General features: G+C 37.5%; 1 protein-coding gene across 1 annotated transcript in view; it reads left to right on the forward strand.

Annotated features, from left to right (window-relative positions):
• RASGRF2 (Ras protein specific guanine nucleotide releasing factor 2) overlaps nt 1-19,805 on the forward strand; it is a 1,049,304-nt gene that overhangs the window by 1,013,080 nt on the left and 16,419 nt on the right. Inside the window, 2 exon segments of the mRNA XM_053701460.1 lie at nt 16,616-16,813; nt 18,705-18,784. Of these exon segments, the coding sequence (XP_053557435.1) occupies nt 16,616-16,813; nt 18,705-18,784 (278 nt within the window).

Below are 19,805 nucleotides of genomic sequence, written 5' to 3' on the forward strand. Positions count from 1 at the left end.
TCAGATTCTCTATCGGCTCCTCCCAGGCCACCGGACGGAGAAGCATCTGCCCTGTCCCCCGCGTCAGGACTTTCAGATCCCGCAGCTGGGAGGGAAGAAGAGGAGGCCGAGGATGGCGAGGATCTAAATCTTTTGGGGACCCGGAGATTGAGGAGCTCGCATAAAGTCACCTCATAAGGGAGTAGGTACAGTTTCCGCGGGGCCTTTCTTTGGCCCCCTCTCTTACGGGCTTGTACCCAGTCCCTTATGAGGTTGACTTTTTTCGATAAACGCAACCTCATATCTCCGAATCTCCTCATGATCTGATCCTGGGTCCTCTGGACGTCACACACCAATCTAACCGCATTGGTGATAGACTCCCAGAGGGCCTTCTTAACAGGCGCATCTGTCGAGCTCCTCTTGTTCCCAAACAGCTGGGGATAAAAGTCCTTGACGGCGTGGACCAGTGCAGCGCTCTCCTCCTTGGTGAACCTGGGAACTGACATGCCTGCTGGGTTTTGCAAAAAATATATTATAATATATACTGCCTGCAGGCATTAGAGAACTGACAAAGATGGCAACGTGTAATGGACTTTTATATGGTGAAGTAAACATGAGATGCACCATGGGACAATTTATCTGTACATCTGATTGGATAAAAGTTTGAAATATTGTTATAATGTCTGTGAGACCATCCTGACTCAAGTTGTGTTTGTGTGATGAACTCTGATTGGCCGTTCCTTAATGTTTCATATCTTAGTAACATCCTTACACATACCGCTTGGTGGTGCTGTAACTTCATTTTTCATGTAGACTTATTTGTAACTCATGGGCCTGTCATGCGGATATGTGTGACGCAGATTTAATATCCGTGATCCGTGAAATATTAATGATTAAATACTCTTTAAAATCTAATACTGTCACATTATTAATGTTGTAGACATTTCTCGTTTTAATAACGGTCTGTTTCTTTGATACAAATACACATTTAATATTGTATGTCTTTATTGTTCTTTAAATAAATTTATTGTGAAGTATTGACATTGCTCTATTAAATGTATTTATAATGCACATTGATTAGAGTCTAATGTCACGCAATAGCACACAATGTTTAAATATGCTAATCTGGTGTTTGAAGATGCGTTTCCCACGCAATATTTATTAATGTTAAAATTCCGGTTAGAATGTCAGTAACTTGGATAATCTGTTTATAAATGTTAAACTACAGATTTGTTATTCTCAAATAAACCTCTAGCTTGTATTTGTCTGAAGTGCTCATATATGTTATTGTGCAATGGCGTCTTTAGTTTTAAAGAGACATTACAAACAATTGTATCAAATGATTTGTAGAGATAGAAGATTGTTTAGACTTTAAAATGTAAATCATTTTCTCTTAGTATTTATATATCCTCAACAGAAGAAATTTAAATGCACATGGTTGAGACAATCACATAAGGCATCTCTGTGCATCCACCAATCTTCATCTACTGAGCCTATCTCGATATGCTTTTCAAGCAAAGTATGTCAAGATAGGAAGAGAAGTAAATACACTCTTTAAATCTCTTAAAGGGACACTGTCCAAACAAATTTAACATTGGTGATTGAGCATGAAATGTTAATCAACTTTATTATTTAATCCGATTATCAAATGTTAACAGTTATCTTGTTATGTTTCTTTGCAAATCAATAATGATATTTTATATTACGGACAATTGTTTAATAAAAACCTGGGTTGTCCTTGACGATTGTTGCATCAATTATTCCAAACAATAAAGTTCTGTCCAGAGTACTGAAGCAAATAAATTAGCTATTTACTGCCTTATTTTTAAAGTAATGATAGCAACATCACAATGAGCATTCATAATATGAGACAAGTTTTAAAGTTGATTAAAATAGAATACTCATTCAGAATGTATAAATCATTCATTTTTTAACTGTCTACCTTTAAGTATATTTTGAGTTCATGTCCCTTTAAATAAACATTTCACAATAATGCTTAATATATCATAAACCTAGGCACCTTCCTTTTGCTAAATGAGTCTAACATATGAGTAAAGCAAATTTAGATTAACTTCTAGATAGTTTTACACACTGACTGAAATATATTTATTAAATGAGGTCTTTTTTAGCCTTCAGCGTAGAGGGACATTAAGCTATATGTTATGTATGCATTTTGTATAATAATCTTATATTTGACCAACTTAATATGTTTTGTTATTCAATCATTATATTGTAATTATATATATTCGTGGATTAAATACATCTCTACATAGGCTATTTTGATGCTGATTGTTGTTTGCATATAGATGCCTTATATCATTGACTAAGATATGTGCATTTATTTTTATTTTAACAAGTATATTTAAAGACTGAATGTAATTCTATAGTACATTCTAAATATGTTTAAATTCTTGTATGATATTTGTAACAATCTATACAAAATATACATTTTGAATGACCCCTTTAAGGACCCAAACATATTGTATTTTGATTTAACATTGACAAAATAAACTAAAGGGGAAATTACATTCTATATAGATATTTGATGTCTAACCCAAGAGGTAAGATTGTAATAAATACATAATATTACTAAGTATAGTTAAATGACTCCACTAGAAAATTACATAGATTAACCTGGCATCCAATAACTTATTTGTTAAAAATATCAAGTTAAATGACCTACCATTTATAAATGTAATAATTGTAAAATATTTTCTAATAATGTTTTGAGATACCTAAGGAAGATACATGATCTTATACAATTCTTTTTACATTCAACAACACTGTCACTTTCATGTAATTGAACCACTTCACCTTATTAAATGTTAAAACAATCATAATATTACTACATATCCTAAATATTTTTAATATATACTTTTTCTATATAAAAGCATTGAAGAATCTGACTCCCCAATTAATGTTAAAAGATATATTTTAATATTCTCGTAAGATTTTTATTTTCTACTATTAATGCATTATTTTCTCTTATGCATGTGCTTGTCAAATAGCCAACTACCAGTCAAGGGAGTCCAAGTTTTATTTACAGATTATATTGATATATATTAGAATCTGTTAAAAATAAACATATATTTAATAGAAAATAATTAAATATTCCAGGAAGTCATCAGATGCCAATCTGAAATGACAAATAATAAAAATGGAACAAAGTTAATACACACGTTGTAAAATATTCATAAAATACATTTAAAATCATATGGTGTCTATGCTCTAACTTTGATCAACATTTTTTAAAGATAATCATTACATTGATTTTAAATTAATTAAATACATACACCATTATATTGTTGATTAAAAATTATATTTAAATATCAAAAATTAAAATTATACATAATAATGTATATCACATGTAAACAATATATGTATGATGAACCTAAATGTAATATTTCATGTCCATTCAAATACCTCTATATCAACTATAATATGTATTCCTTTTTCTGATTGTGATCCCTAAATATCTCATTAAGAACTAAATATGACTAATGTATGTAAGCTACTAATATTCTACAGTCTTCACTAGCATGCATTGGTACACCAACCTGGACAATGCATGGTCTTTGAAAGTCAATTCAGGGGTAAACAGTTGATCTTCAATAGGTGTATTATTCATCAGTTCATTAAATAGAGGACTGGGAAATACCATCTACAAAATAGAAAATCATCTAAGTGTCTCCAATAGGATGTCTCCACAGCCTTATTCTATCAAATAGTTTGCACTTACCATGTGAACATGTATTTGTATGGTTTTCAAGGTCAGCAGAATTGAAATATAATGCCAGACATGATCCCATTGGTATACTTCAATTTCAATCTTGGCTTTTTCCCCACTGTCAGTCTTGGAAATCTTCACTGTCAGGCTTCAAATTGTTCCCTTTCAGTCTTTAGATTAAGTCATCTCCCTAATGTAAGAAATTATATATAAAGATTTCATACAAGTGTGTGAATCAGTTCTGTACCCCTCTCCCACCCCCCATTTCATAATAAATATCTATCACTAGCTTACTAAGCCTGTGTATGAACCTGTGTTATTTTCTATCAAGTGTGAAGATGAGTCATATTGAGCAGAACAAACCTCTGTGTGACATTGAACCATAGTCATTCTAGAGTATCCCTTTCTGATTATGTACATTTTAAGTAATGTGTAAACAAAATTATATTTTTTAAAATGTATGCCATATGATGTATTTGTGTACAAATCATGCCAGCAACAGTCCATACATTTCTACTTACCATCTGATGTCCTCTTTAAAAACCAGGTGGCAAAGACTCGCTATAGGACCCAATGCCCAGAGCATCACCTATATTATGAAAAATAAAGATTATTCTAACATTTGATCAATACTAACATGTTTGCACAATTCTCTACTTGTCATTTCCATAGAGTTCACATCTATTGAAAATACTCCAGTGTAACTTCTATTCTTTACCGTCTAAAGTGGCGGTTGATGACGTCTGCTCTGACATCAAGTCCCTCGTCCTGGAATTCCCCCTCTAGAACAGGATCATCCTCCTCATCTCTGAGGAGGTCTCTGTCCACCGGGACGGCCTGCAGCATCCCAGCCCGCTGTGCAATATTATGCAGGACGCTACAGGCTACAACGATCTTAGCCACCTTCTTTGGGTTGTACTGGAGTGCTCCTCCAGAACGGTCCAGGCACCTGAATCTCATCTTCAGGAGCCCGAACATCCTTTCAACCACCGCCCTGGTTCTCTTATGAGCCCTATTGTAGCGCTCCTCAGACACATCAGTTGGGCTACGCAAGGGGGTAATGAGCCAAGGCCGGCTCATGTACCCAGAATCACCTATAAATTTAGAACAGAACATAATTCAAACAGAATACTTAAACTAGTATATTGTTGTAGAAATATATTTTTTAAAAAACATAATCCATATTAAAAGTTGTCAGAAACATTAAAAAAAAGAAATAAATTTATATATAATTCTGTATCTTGCCATTTCATCTAAGACATGCTACATATGCGTATTTCTCCTAAAACAAACCTTGTGTAAAATGCTAACTACATGGTTACATTGCATTCTCTATCTAAACACTTAAGGTAAGACATGCTACATATCTGCATTTCAATAAAACTAGACATTAGCGGAAAAAGACAATGACAGCGTTAAATTGCATGAGATAATATCTTGCCATTTCATCTAAGACATGCTACATATGCGTATTTCTCCTAAAACAAACCTTGTGTAAAATGCTAACTACATGGTTACATTGCATTCTCTATCTGAACACTTAAGGTAAGACATGCTACATATCTGCTTTTCAATAAAACTAGACATTAGCGGAAAAAGACAATGACAGCGTTAAATTGCATGAGATAATATCTTGCCATTTCATCTAAGACATGCTACATATGCGTATTTCTCCTAAAACAAACCTTGTGTAAAATGCTAACTACATGGTTACATTGCATTCTCTATCTGAACACTTAAGGTAAGACATGCTACATATCTGCTTTTCAATAAAACTAGACATTAGCGGAAAAAGACAATGACAGCGTTAAATTGCATGAGATAATATCTTGCCATTTCATCTAAGACATGCTACATATGCGTATTTCTCCTAAAACAAACCTTGTGTAAAATGCTAACTACATGGTTACATTGCATTCTCTATCTGAACACTTAAGGTAAGACATGCTACATATCTGCTTTTCAATAAAACTAGACATTAGCGTCGGTAAATAAGAAATGGTTAAATTTAATCCTATAGCTGAACATGACGCTAACAGTTAAAAAATACAGGGGCAATTGTCAAAATAATTAACCATGTTGAGCACAAATACTCACCAACGAGATAACCAGGGGGCATTTGTCTTTCCTCAAACTGTCTCCACAGGGACGACAGAGAGAGGATGCGGGCATCATGACAAGCCCCTCCAAAATTCGCATACACATGCATAATCCTCATCCGTGCGTCACAAACATACTGCACGTTGAGGCTATGAAAATGTTTGCGATTTCTGAAGGGCAAGTCATCAATTGGAGCACGCAGCGCAATGTGGGTACAATCAATGGCTCCCAAGACATTGGGCAATTGAGCAATATCAAAGAATTCCCGCTTCAGGCGCCTCCAATCACCATCATTCTGTGGGAATCCTATGTATTGCTTACTGATACGTACCATGGCGTCCAGAAAGTTATCAAACACCACAGAGAATGTACCTTGAGCCAGGCCATGCATGTACAGTTCTCCGGATTGAAAACTCCCGGAGGCCAGGACGTATAGACAACTTAGCATCTTACTCATGGGGGGAACAGCAGTCCTTATTTGTATACGTGGCTCCAAATGAGGTTTAAGAAGATCGTAAAGGCCAATGAGCTGTTCGCGATCGAGCCGATACTTATCAAAAACCTCAAAGTCGCTCATGTTTTCCAAGGTGGGTCTCACCCTGTAGACACGAGGACCTCGAACCAGACGACCCCTTCGTCTCGGTCTGAGCCGCCGAGGCTGCCTGATTCGACCAACAGCTAGTTCGCCAATAGCACCACCAGCAGCGTCTACCATGTCATCGTCATCCATCTTTCAAAACAGCGTAACAAGGTAAGCACTTGATCTGATGTGGATCACAAGTGATGCATTGGCCATGTTGTTTGGGGGATTTATAGTACAATTAGTCCAATGGTAGTGAGTTTGTAATGATTGCTGATTGTATTCACCTGTTGGTATGTGAGCGGCGCGAATGCTTTCACAGTGGGCGTTTTTTTGTTGTTTGCTGAAATGTTGTTTTCCCCCAATGAATCTCAATGTGAAAGTGTCAAATATCACACATACAGTGCATGTTTGTAATGTTTGCTCATATGCGTAATCAATATTTGTTAAACGCGATCTTATAGTAACAAGCACACGTCCACGCTAACATGAATGAAAGTGCATAGTTGTGTATAATGTGCATCGAATGTGATCGATCAATGTTGCTGCAATATTGTTTGTAAACGATAAAGTAGCATCTGCCATCTGTAGTATTGTATCTATACGTGATTAGCTAGATGTCAATATTGTATGCGTCCCTTTCAAATCGCAATAAGAATTCAGAACTTCCCGTCTGCCATCTGTAGTATTGTGTATATAAGTGATTGCCGAGCTGTCAATATTGTACGCGTCCCTTTAAAATCGCAATAATAATTCAGAACTTCCGGCTGTCATCTGTAGTATTGTATATATAAGTGATTGCCGAGATGTCAATATTGTATGCGTCCCATTCAAATCGCAATAAGAATTCAGAACTTCCCGTCTGTCATCTGTAGTATTGTATATATAAGTGATTGCCGAGATGTCAATATTGTATGCGTCCCTTTCAAATCGCACTAATACTGAATAACTTCCGGCTGTCATCTGTAGTATTGTATATATAAGTGATTGCCGAGATGTCAATATTGTATGCGTCCCTTTCAAATCGCACTAATACTGAATAACTTCCGGCTGTCATCTGTAGTATTGTATATATAAGTGATTGCCGAGCAGTCAATATTGTATGCGTCCCTTTCAAATCGCACTAATACTGAATAACTTCCGGCTGTCATCTGTAGTATTGTATATATAAGTGATTTCCGAGCAGTCAATATTGTACGCGTCCCTTTCAAATCGCACTAATACTGAATAACTTCCGGCTGTCATCTGTAGTATTGTATATATAAGTGATTTCCGAGCAGTCAATATTGTACGCGTCCCTTTCAAATCGCACTAATACTGAATAACTTCCGGCTGTCATCTGTAGTATTGTATATATAAGTGATTTGCGATCTGACAATATTTCTTAATTGTCCCATTGAAATCTCCATAATAATGTTGTTCCAAAGTGTGGTTTACGTATATGTTGTATTGTAGTATTGAGTGTTAAAGTTCCTAAAGGGGCGGTACAGTGGTGAATCTGTGATGTGTATGGTTGAATCTTCTAATGACGTCATGATATTATTAACCTGCCTATGTAGTTGTGAAATCCTCATTGTGTTGTTGTATTGTGCTACATTGTTATTGTGTGCTGAATAAAATATAAATGTGTGCTTTGTGGTTGCGTGATGGGTGATGCGTGTTATGTACATGTACGTATATATTGTGATTGTGTCCCACATATGCTGACTTCTATATAGCGGTGTGGCATTGTTGTTCCTTCCCATAAAGTGACATCTGTAATCTGGTGTAATGATGTTCGTGTTGTACGTAATTCCTAATGGTTTCTGGTGATGGAATCATGATGTTAAAAGTACAGTAAAATCCATATGTTGTGTTTTGTGATTCCTGTAGAGAATGTAATGTGTTTGTCCCCCATCATTTGAATGCACATGTATGAGTGAATGTTAAAAGTAATATATGTGCATCCATGAGTGATTATGTGTTAAGCCTATGTAGATATGCAGTTGCTGCAAGCATATGAGTTGAATAACTGAAATGCAATAATAAAGGTAAATGAGAGATGTTTCCCATTGTGTAGTGTTTGGGAATCCAGAAATGTGTATTGAATTTTATTTTAATTGTAAATGTAATTTTATTGAAATAATAATGTGTTACTAGTGATGTGGATTTGTAGTTGATGTAATCTAAAAGTGTGAAAAATATTTATGGTGTGGTGAATATTTAATAATTAAAAACCATAAGTCCACCATAGGGAAATAGTCATTTCTTTATCTATTTATCATAGCTGGGTCTAACGCATGAAATCATGTCTTTTCTAGCGCTGGTATTTGGAGTTTTTCAGTCTACGCTATTTGCGTGCGTTAGGGAAATGAGGGTTTCGCGTGCACGAGCACGTCTTCCCAATAGAAGTCAATGGAGGCTCAAAAGATTTCTAATTTTTTTTTCTAAGACTGGTTTTCCTCGTAAATTGAGTGACGTCATGATCTTGTGTGAAAAAGTCGCTAAATCGTGTTCTTTTTGTAATAAATAAATATTTTGTGTATGTCATGTGGTGTATATTGTTTGTATGCATCGATGAGTGTATGTTTGTGATAATGTTATTCGTTAGATGTAGGTATATGAGGGTCTTTTCCCGTATGTCCATGTAAGTCAATGGGAAAATGGATTTGTGTGGATTTTTTTCAAACACCAGAGATCTCGCAACTTTAATCCTTTGTATTTTAACGGAAAAAAAAAAAATATGAAAAATAAAGATAGTGTCGTGTTTGTATGAGTGTAAGTGTACTTTGTGTAATATTTGTTTTGTGATTCGTGGATGTTTTTTTTGTCGGTATATGTTTACTACTGGGTCTGAGGTGGCGGTAGAAAGGTGAGCGTTAGGTGTATTTTGAGTGGCGGTAAATAAACTCTAAATACCGGAGTGCGTAAGAAACCCGCGTTAGGAGCCTCTAACGCTGGTTTTTACGGCTACCGCCGAACTCTAAATCTAGGCCATTTAATGTTAAGGCAGTGTATGAGCGCACAAAAATCAGTGAGAAGAAAAAACAAACAATATAAAACAGAAAAAAAAAAGATGTGAACTGTGGAATATATAACCTGTAAATGTATGTTTATACCTGCGGGTACAAACAGTTCCCTAATATCATGCTCACTGGCATGAACCTGAAAAGTGCGAAGGAAAAAAGGGGGAAAAAAAAAAAAAGATTTCTCCTTTTATATGTGAAAATTTAAAGGAGAGAAGCCAGAATTGAAGATTTATAATTACTAAGATATTACTTAGAATGAATATAAAAAGAGCGCTATCTAAGTAGAACAGAACTAGACAAGGATAAGATAACAACTATTGTTTGTGGACAAGGATAGGCTTTACCCTAACTGACCCCTTATCTAAATATCCAGATACAACTATCTGTCATAATCTTAAAAATAAGACAGGAAGCAATCATTAATTTTTGCAGCCAGCAGTTTCTCTTATGTATGACCTTCCGGACTAATTTCTTAGGCCTAATGGCAAAGAAGCCTCACCCTGCCACAAGCTTAGGTGTTAGTAACATACATACAATTTTGAATATATCTTATACATCTGTGTTATAGCGTTATAGCTCAGAATCGATACTCAAATACCAGGTATTTTTACGGCATAAGGGAAAACAATGATAAAGAGTGTTTTAAACCCATAATGTCCAGATATATAAATGAGAACAACAATAATTATTGCTATCCTTGTTGTCTGGATTTATTCTCACAAGTACTGCAGGGCTAATAGTTCAAACAGTGAAGAAGGATTTAAAAGTTTTTAGTAGATTTTCCCCTTCTTTTTATCCATCAAAATAGATAATCTAAATGCAGCTTAGCGTCTTTTATTTCACAACACTTTTATACTGTTCAGTTACTAGCTATATCCAAAAAAGCAAAAAATAACTCAAGATGCTTTAATGCAGCTGTGAATGAGGGGGATAAGCCATTTATCCAATTTTGGAATTAAAGAAGCAGTTCTGCTCTGGACCCCCAGGATTATATGGACAATACCAAGAAAGAGCTTTTACAATACTTGCGGCTCCAAAGGATATAGACCGTCTGAACCTTTGCCAATAATATCTTTTAGGATGACTCTTTAGCCGATATGTTACTCCGAGAGGTAAGCTGGAAAGAAGAGATACATTCAAGCTGGGCTAGCTGGCTCTGATGGAAGGGCCGATAGCTAAATAGGGTATTCCACCATCCGCGAGGCAGAGGGGATGTATGCCGGATCCCTCCGTGCACCACCTACTCCAGCCTACCAGCGGGACTCCAAGCTCCAATTTTGCGACCCTTTTTTCCTTGTTTGTACTAGGCTGTCTGGATACAACAGCACAGCTCCCAGCGTGTGGATTTCTCCCTTTTTGGCGCCTCTCCAGAACGTTCCTTGTGCTGCCTTGGACTGTTCGCGGATTACACTGCACTCCTTCGGCTTCCACAGCTACAGGCAACAACAATGCCTAAGCCCAAAACAAGCCCATTGAACATGGGGCCACGGGGCCAATGGCGGAGGGAGATAGCAGTGCGGCAGAGGGGTTGCTTCAGCCGCCACAGAGAATCACTACCAGCGTGAAAAGCTCCGCCCTCAACAGGAAGTCAGGAAACATCCTTCTGCTAACGACTTCCTACTTGGTCATCCTACTGCTACAAGCCAGAAGCAGGACAAAAAAGTTTTTTTTTTAATGAAAAAAGTTACATACTTGTTAGCTGAGATAAACTGACAAAAACATTATTTATACTAAATAATTTGAATCTGAGCGTTTGAAATCTTTTCCACCTAAATAATATACAATAGAATTCTGAACCGTTTCCTGCCTGCAGAAAAGACTTTCCTGCCTTTAGAGTTTTAGCCACATGAATTGAGTAACAATTTTTTCCTGTGCCATAGTTTATTTCTTCATTTAAGGAGCCATTCATTTTGTGCTTTAAAACAAAGAGCAAAATAAGGGTTTTTTTTTTTGCATTTGTCCGAATAGAAATACACATATCTAGTATTTATTGCAATGCAGGTATCTTGTGTTATCGGCAGGGGCGTATTAAGGCATAGGCCAACAAGGCCGGTGCCTAGGGCAGCAGATTTTTAAGGGGCAGCAGAATTTTGAGTCCCTAGGGCCACTCTACTGAACTCAGGGCTGGGTAGCTAAATCAACCAATTACTAATGACTTAAATGGCTGGCCCGGCTATTGCTATCCAATGCGATTGTATGTGGGTGCGCATGACGTGGTGACAGTGGAGGCGGAGCTCGCAGCCTGGCCTGGACTGAGAGGGAATGTGGTATTCTTCCTGGCTCCACCGCGTGATTGAGACTCACACAGACTACACAGTGCAGTGTGCACTACAACGTGACCACTGTGAAACAGCATATGCCTTTCTCCCTTCAATACATCTTAAACGGATTAGTCACTAAATACTTGTACATTTACTGTTTGTCTATCTGTCATACATGCAAAGAATAAGTATTTATTGCTGAATCTATACAACTATGTGACTTAAAACACAACTGAAAATATGTAGTATGCATTTAATACATTCAGAAACATATACTTTATTATGATTGTATCATGTGGCTTTATCCCCTAGGATACAATTCCTAAACCTATCATAACTACTTTTGTATTTTTTAAGTACTTTTAAAGGCCAGTTTGTATATTTATCCAAGCAGATATTTTGCTTAAATAACTGTCAATCACCAAAGAAGATGTTTAAGGGTAAATAACTACCTACTGACAAACTATCATACAGTGAAGGATATTTTTTTATGATACAAACACTTTAACCATCTGACTTGCAAAATAATGTATATATATGTATATATATATGTATATATATATGTGTGTGTGTGTGTGACCAGAGTGAATGCAAGCCCTGATGAACATCTACTTAAAAATACATTATTTTTTTACACCCTGCCCCAAAAATATTATGTCTAAAAAAAGGCCTTAAACCTGGTGTGGGGTGGGGGGGCAGCAGAATTTTGAGTGCCTAGGGCAGCACAAAACCTAAATACGCCCCTGGTTATCGGCAGTATTCTAACTGACTGTCCACAATAAGACCCATGGGCACAGAACTAATGAGTAATGAAAAAACGTGAACCATAATATGGGTGTGACCCAAAAGCCTATCAGTACACAAGATAGCAATGGAGGCTTGTTCATATGGTCAAGATGGACTCTGCCCCACATTTAATATTTATAGGCAAATACATACTTGCATCAGGGGGTAGTGGAGGATTGTCCATAGTCATTTTTATTCAATTATACTTTGTGTGGGTGTGTGTATATATATATATATAACACATAGAAACACCCAGCACTCACCAGCTAGCTCACAACTAAGATAAAATCACAACTGGAAAGGTTAGTTACCGCATCTGGCTAAATGGGAAAGCTCAGGCACCACGTCAAGGTCCTTTCCACTGCCTGAGTCCCTAACACAGCCACACCATCATGCGAGCTCACAAAGCCAAACAGACTGAGAACAAAGAAGGGGTGCACAGGTGGATGTAATCACCCAGAGAAAATACAAAACATGGAAAGGAACTGCACTCCAAGACCGGACCAGGTACACATCCTGTGAGTCAGCAACATCCAGCTCTGGGTGCTAAATAGCACTCCAAAAAAGCTGTGATGTCACCAGAGCCACAGGCAGTTAACCCCAGTCCGGAATGGGTGCAAGAAACAAGGGGGATTACAAACAAAAAGTAATACAACACATAGAAACACCCAGCACTCACCAGCTAGCTCACAGCTAAGATAAAATCACAACTGGAAAGGTTAGTTACCGCATCTGGCCAAATGGGAAAGCTCAGGCACCACGTCAAGGTCCTTTCCACTGCCTGAGTCCCTAACACAGCCACACCATCATGCGAGCTTGCAAAGCCAAACAGACTGAGAACAAAAAAGGGGTGCACAGTTGGATGTAATCACCCAGAGAAAATAAAAAACATGGAAAGGAACTGCACTCCAAGACCAGATCAGGTACACATCCTGTGACTCAGCAACATCCAGCCCTGGGTGCTAAATAGCACTCCAAAAAAGCTGTGATGTCACCAGAGCCACAGGCAGTTAACCCCAGTCCGGAATGGGTGCAAGAAACAAGGGGGATTACAAACAAAAAGTAATACAACACATAGAAACACCCAGCACTCACCAGCTAGCTCACAGCTAAGATAGAATCACAACTGGAAAGGTTAGTTACCGCATCTGGCCAAATGGGAAAGCTCAGGCACCACGTCAAGGTCCTTTCCACATACCATCATGCGAGCTCACAAAGCCAAACAGACTGAGAACAAAGAAGGGGTGCACAGGTGGATGTAATCACCCAGAGAAAATACAAAATATGGAAAGGAACTGCACTCCAAGACCGGACCAGGTACACATCCTGTGACTCAGCACCCCTTCTTTGTTCTCAGTCTGTTTGGCTTTGTGAGCTCGCATGATGGTGTGGCTGTGTTAGGGACTCAGGCAGTGGAAAGGACCTTGATGTGGTGCCTGAGCTTTCCCATTTGGCCAGATGCGGTAACTAACCTTTCCAGTTGTGATTTTATCTTAGCTGTGAGCTAGCTGGTGAGTGCTGGGTGTTTCTATGTGTTGTATTACTTTTTGTTTGTAATCCCCCTTGTTTCTTGCACCCATTCCGGACTGGGGTTAACTGCCTGTGGCTCTGGTGACATCACAGCTTTTTTGGAGTGCTATTTAGCACCCAGGGCTGGATGTTGCTGACTCACAGGATGTGTACCTGGTCCGGTCTTGGAGTTCAGTTCCTTTCCATGTTTTGTATTTTCTCTGGGTGATTACATCCACCTATGCACCCCTTCTTTGTTCTCAGTCTGTTTGGCTTTGTGAGCTCGCATGATGGTGTGGCTGTGTTAGGGAATCAGGCAGTGGAAAGGACCTTGACGTGGTGCCTGAGCTTTCCCATTTGGCCAGATGCGGTAACTAACCTTTCCAGTTGTGATTTTATTTTAGCTGTGAGCTAGCTGGTGAGTGCTGGGTGTTTCTATGTGTTGTATTACTTTTTGTTTGTAATCCCCTTTGTTTCTTGCACCCATTCCAGACTGGGGTTAACTGCCTGTGGCTCTGGTGACATCACAGCTTTTTTGGAGAGCTATTTAGCACCCAGGGCTGGATGTTGCTGAGTCACAGGATGTGTACCTGGTCCGGTCTTGGAGTGCAGTTCCTTTCCATGTTTTGTATTTTCTCTGGGTGATTACATCCACCTGTGCACCCTTTCTTTGTTCTCAGTCTGTTTGGCTTTGTGAGCTCACATCACATGATGGTGAGGCTGTGTTAGGGACTCAGGCAGTGGAAAGGACCTTGACGTGGTGCCTGAGCTTTCCCATTTGGCCAGATGCGGTAACTAACCTTTCCAGTTGTGATTTTATCTTAGCTGTGAGCTAGCTGGTGAGTGCTGGGTGTTTCTATGTGTTGTATTACTTTTTGTTTGTAATCCCCCTTGTTTCTTGCACCCATTCCGGACTGGGGTTAACTGCCTGTGGCTCTGGTGACATCACAGCTTTTTTTGAGTGCTATTTAGCACCCAGGGCTGGATGTTGCTGAGTCACAGGATGTGTACGTGGTAAATAATTACTGGCATATAACTAAATGCAACACCATAAGGGGTTTTGCTTTTTGTGCGCTCCCCATTGTCTCTTTTTGTCTTGGTGAGGGCCAAAGGGGTGGAGTTTGAGGAGTTGTCATTTTATGCCCCACCAAAAGTGAAGATCACCAGCCACCACTGCAAGATAGTTGAAGTATAATTAATACCTGATAATGCATGTCGCTGGAGAGTCATATACTGGGAGCAGAACAAGAAGTTCACTATTTTTGCCCTTCAGATTATGTTACAGAAACAGCTGCAACCAGAATCTTTAAGGCAACAGGAGGATGTTAAATGGAATTTAAAGTATTTTTTATATATGCATATTGCATAACCTATATCTGAAGGCAATGCATTGCCCACAGTCGCCATTCTAAATAAATATTTTACAAGCATTTAAACTAAGTTTTAGCAACATTTACATTGTTCTTCTATAAACAGTTCAAAGATATATCCTTAGATATTGCTTTTATTTAGTTTATTCTGCTTTATATATCTGTATTTCTTTTTATTGTATTTCTGTGTCATTATGTACCCCGCACATGTACGCAGCACTACAAATAAATGAGTATACCGCTAGCAAGGCCTTTTCACTATGAATATCTTATCTGCTTCGCTGTGGCCAGTTGGAGCACATATATACATCAGCAATCACTGTGTAGCGTGTTTTAGAGTCAGAGTTTTGAACCCTGCAGGGTGCACTGCAGCCTCTCACAGTTTTCATAGCTAAATAAATTTAAAAACTATCAAACTAAAAAATTACTATATTGCATAGTTTCTTTTTAATGTGCATGGTTAAACATTCTCTGGGGGATTTAATTTTAGGTTAAATGTCCATTTGAGGCAGATGCTAAATGGATTGGAAACAACTTGTGACTGTTTGTATCAGTAAGGAAATTTCAAGAATAAAAAAATAAACGGGGAAAGTTAAAGGGATAGGAAAGTCAAAATGTAACTTACATGATTACGATAGAGCATGTAATTTTAAGACACTTTTAAATTGGCTTCTATTTTCAAATGTGCTTTGTTCTTTTGGCATCCCTTGTTGAAAAATATTCACATATCATACACTAGTGGGAGCTAGCTGCTGATTGGTGTCTGCAAACATTTGTCTTGTGATTGGCTGACTAGATGTGTTCATCTTGCTGCCAGTAGAAAATTTGATAATAGAAGTAAATTGGAAAGTTGTTTAAAATTGTATGTTCTATCCAAATCATGGAAAAAAAATTATTGGGGTTTCCTGTCCCTTTAAAGGATCATTAAACTATGTTTTTTTATATATAGTGTATGCACCAGTCAATAAACAATGCATTAAAATATGCATAAAAATGTTTCATTTAAGCTCGTAATTTTGTTAGCACAATTTGCACTATTTTGCAGTTCAGGGACACACCACTTGAAACTTATTGTTTACCTTATCGCCTTTGCTGTAGACAGTTAGGGAAAGCTATAAATATGCTGCTTTACTGATTAAGTAATTACTGTGCTGCATGTAGGAGGGTCGGGCTTTCTAGAGAATGCTATCCAGTTTGTCTAGTTGTCAGTGGAAATGGCAGATTAGCCACAAGATGTAGTTATCTGCTACAGCTCATAATGAATCTGTGTATGCACCATTTGTATTTATTAACAGATGAGTAACCTGGTTGCCTCAAAAATCATGAGCTATCCTGATGTCTCGTCAAGAGCCAGTGCCATCGAGAAGTGGGTGGTCGTGGCAGACATTTGCCGCTGCTTGCACAACTACAATGGAGTGCTGGAAATCACATCAGCCTTGAACAGAAGTGCAATATACAGACTCAAAAAGACTTGGGCTAAAGTCTCTAAACAAGTAAGTAGTAAAAAAAGGAAAGGGCATTACTACTTACTATTTAAAGAGACAGTAATTTATTAGTAATATTATTAAATACCACATTGATAAGACATTAAGGTGAAAGTAAATCCTAGTGTTTTACAAACGCTAGGATTTACTATTGAAACAAATAAAGGGCACTTTCATTCATGAAGTATAAGATACATCATGTAGAAAGCTCCTTTATTTGATTCAGTCGATCACCGTTTTTACCTTGTACAGGAGCTTACGGCAAAAAAAAAATTGGCTAATAGGTGACGTTTTCATCTCTTAGCCAATAGCTGTGGGCTGCTGTACAAGGTAAAAACCCTGATCGCTTGAAACAAATAAAGGAGCTTTCTACATGAAGTATCTTATACTTCATGAATGAAAGTCCCCTTTATTTGTTTCAATAGTAAATCCTAGCGTTTGTAAAACGCTAGGATTTACTTTAAGTATTCATATTGCCCTTTAAAAGGCTTCATTTTAGCTGTAAATCTTGCAAACAAAAATATCGCCCTACAGTCGCCCCTGTGTGAGCGCTATTTAGCACTTTCGCTTGTGTGCAAAAAACCCTGGAAGTATATGAATATATACACACATCCTCTGACAAAGTGGATTAGTAGTCCACGAATCGCATAAGGATAGCAGGCGAAAGTGATGTCACTTCCAGGTACCGTTGAAAGAGCCCCAGTCAGCAACACGGATGCTGAGCACTCAATCCACTGGACCACCAGCAATTCCCCTGGAGTATTTTAATTACTTTTATCAGATCCTATTTTTATTTGCTTGGACTTTAACTGTGTACTTAACTAGTTTGATGCATTCATTTTAAGACTTAGTCTTTATATAATACATTCATTTTTATACTACATATTTGTTTACTTTTTCAAGTCAAAATCCCCTACCTCATACTTTCATTGAGTTAGAGGTTCGGATTTATATAGATATATACAGATATATAAAGGTATATATATTTAAAAATACAAACAACAACATTTTCTACTATGTGAAGAACATTGGAATATAAAATATTTACAGCAAATATACAGTAAAACACATAAAATATTAAAAATGATTTTTGAATGTTTGAATGTACTTGTGTGGAATATATATATACCCTTACTCATATTTAGACATATATATATATATATATATATATATACACACATACTGTATTTGTGTGTGTGTGTATATATATATATATATATGTACAATAGCCCTTTCCATTTAAAGACCTTGTCATATACCATATACATTTTAAACCTTATAACATTTTTTTTAATATTTATATGAATATTTTTTTATCAGATAGTGTATATATGAGTCTAACTTTATTTTAATGTATTTATGTTGTGATTGGTGCACATTTTTTTAACTCTCACTCTTTATGCTATGTCTTCAATCATGCTTACCTGACGCACGCAGATTTAGTTTGCACTCTAGAGAATGCATGTACTTGTAACTTGTAAAAAAAGTAAATTAAATTTTAATTTAAATGTAAAATTAAATGTAATAGTTTAAATGTTAATATCTTGATTAATCAGTTGCTGAAATGAGTCTGTATTTTTCTTGGAAAGCAGAATGGGACACTAGATACTATTATAGCATTATTTACACTATCTATTGTTGCAAACACTTTAGCCAGATTTGTAATATGTGTATGTTCATAAACCCTATCTAGGTGTGCTCTTCAACAAAGGATAACAAGAGAATGAAGTATATTTGACAATATAATTAAATTAGTGTTGTTTTTTTGTTTTGTTTTTTTAAATAACAAGTACAATTGATAATAGAAGAACATTAGAAAGTTGTTTTTCCTTAATTGCATGTTCTCTCGGAAACACAAATCTACATTTTTAATGCTAATTTCTTTTTATTGCATTTTCAGACAAAAGCACTTATGGATAAGCTTCAAAAGACTGTCTCATCAGAAGGAAGGTTTAAAAATCTTAGAGAAACTCTCAAAAAGTAAGTGTATTCAATAGGAGGAATTCATGAAAAAAACATTTTTACATTCACATACACTGATATGACATACACAGTCAGATATACAGTATATCTAAGACTCAAATAATACAGTTATTAACCCCTTAATGACAACTGATGTACCAGGTACGTCCTGCAAAAACTTTCAGTTAGTGACAATGGACGTACCTGGTACGTCAGTTGTCTAAGAGAGTGCTGGAAGCGATCACAATCGCTTCCAGCAGCTCTCAGGGTATTGCAGTGATGCCTCGATATTGAGGCATCCTGCAATACCTTTTAAAAAGCATCCGATGCAGAGAGAGCCACTCTGTGGCCCTCTCTGCACCGGTAGCGATGGTGCCGTTGGTGGGTGGGAGCTTACAAGGGAGGCGGGTGATCGGCCCATCGCTCCCCGGCATCCGGTTCCTTCAAGTGCTTTGTGCACGCCGGATGCTGGGAGCGTGCAAAGGGGGGGCCTGCGGGCGCGCGCGCGTGCTTGTGTGTGTGCGCACGCGCGCGCGCAGCAACCACTACCACCAATGATCATCAAAGAGAGAGGGGGGCAGAAAACGTTTTTTCTCTTGTTAAGTGTAGTCAGTCCACGGGTCATCCATTACTTATGGAATATATCTCTTCCTAACAGGAAGCTGCAAGAGGATCACCCAAGCAGAGCTGCTATATAGCTCCTCCCCTCACATGTCATATTCAGTCATTCTCTTGCAGCCTAACTAAAGATAGGTCGCTGTGAGAGGTCTGTGGTGTTTTTTAACTTAGTTTATTTCTTCAATCAAAAGTTTGTTATTTTAAATGGCACCGGAGTGTGCTGTTTGTTCTCAGGCAGCATTAGAAGAAGAATCTGCCTGCGTTTTCTATGATCTTAGCAGACGTAACTAAGATCCACTGGCTGTTCTCATCTGAGGAGTGAGGTAACTTCAGAAAAGTGGAATAGCATGCAGGGCCCCCCTGCAAATGAGGTATGTGCAGTAAATTATTTTTCTGAGGAATGGAATTGACTGAGAAAATA

This window comes from Bombina bombina, chromosome 2 (assembly GCF_027579735.1).
Source record: "Bombina bombina isolate aBomBom1 chromosome 2, aBomBom1.pri, whole genome shotgun sequence".
Taxonomy (NCBI): Eukaryota; Metazoa; Chordata; class Amphibia; order Anura; family Bombinatoridae; genus Bombina; species Bombina bombina.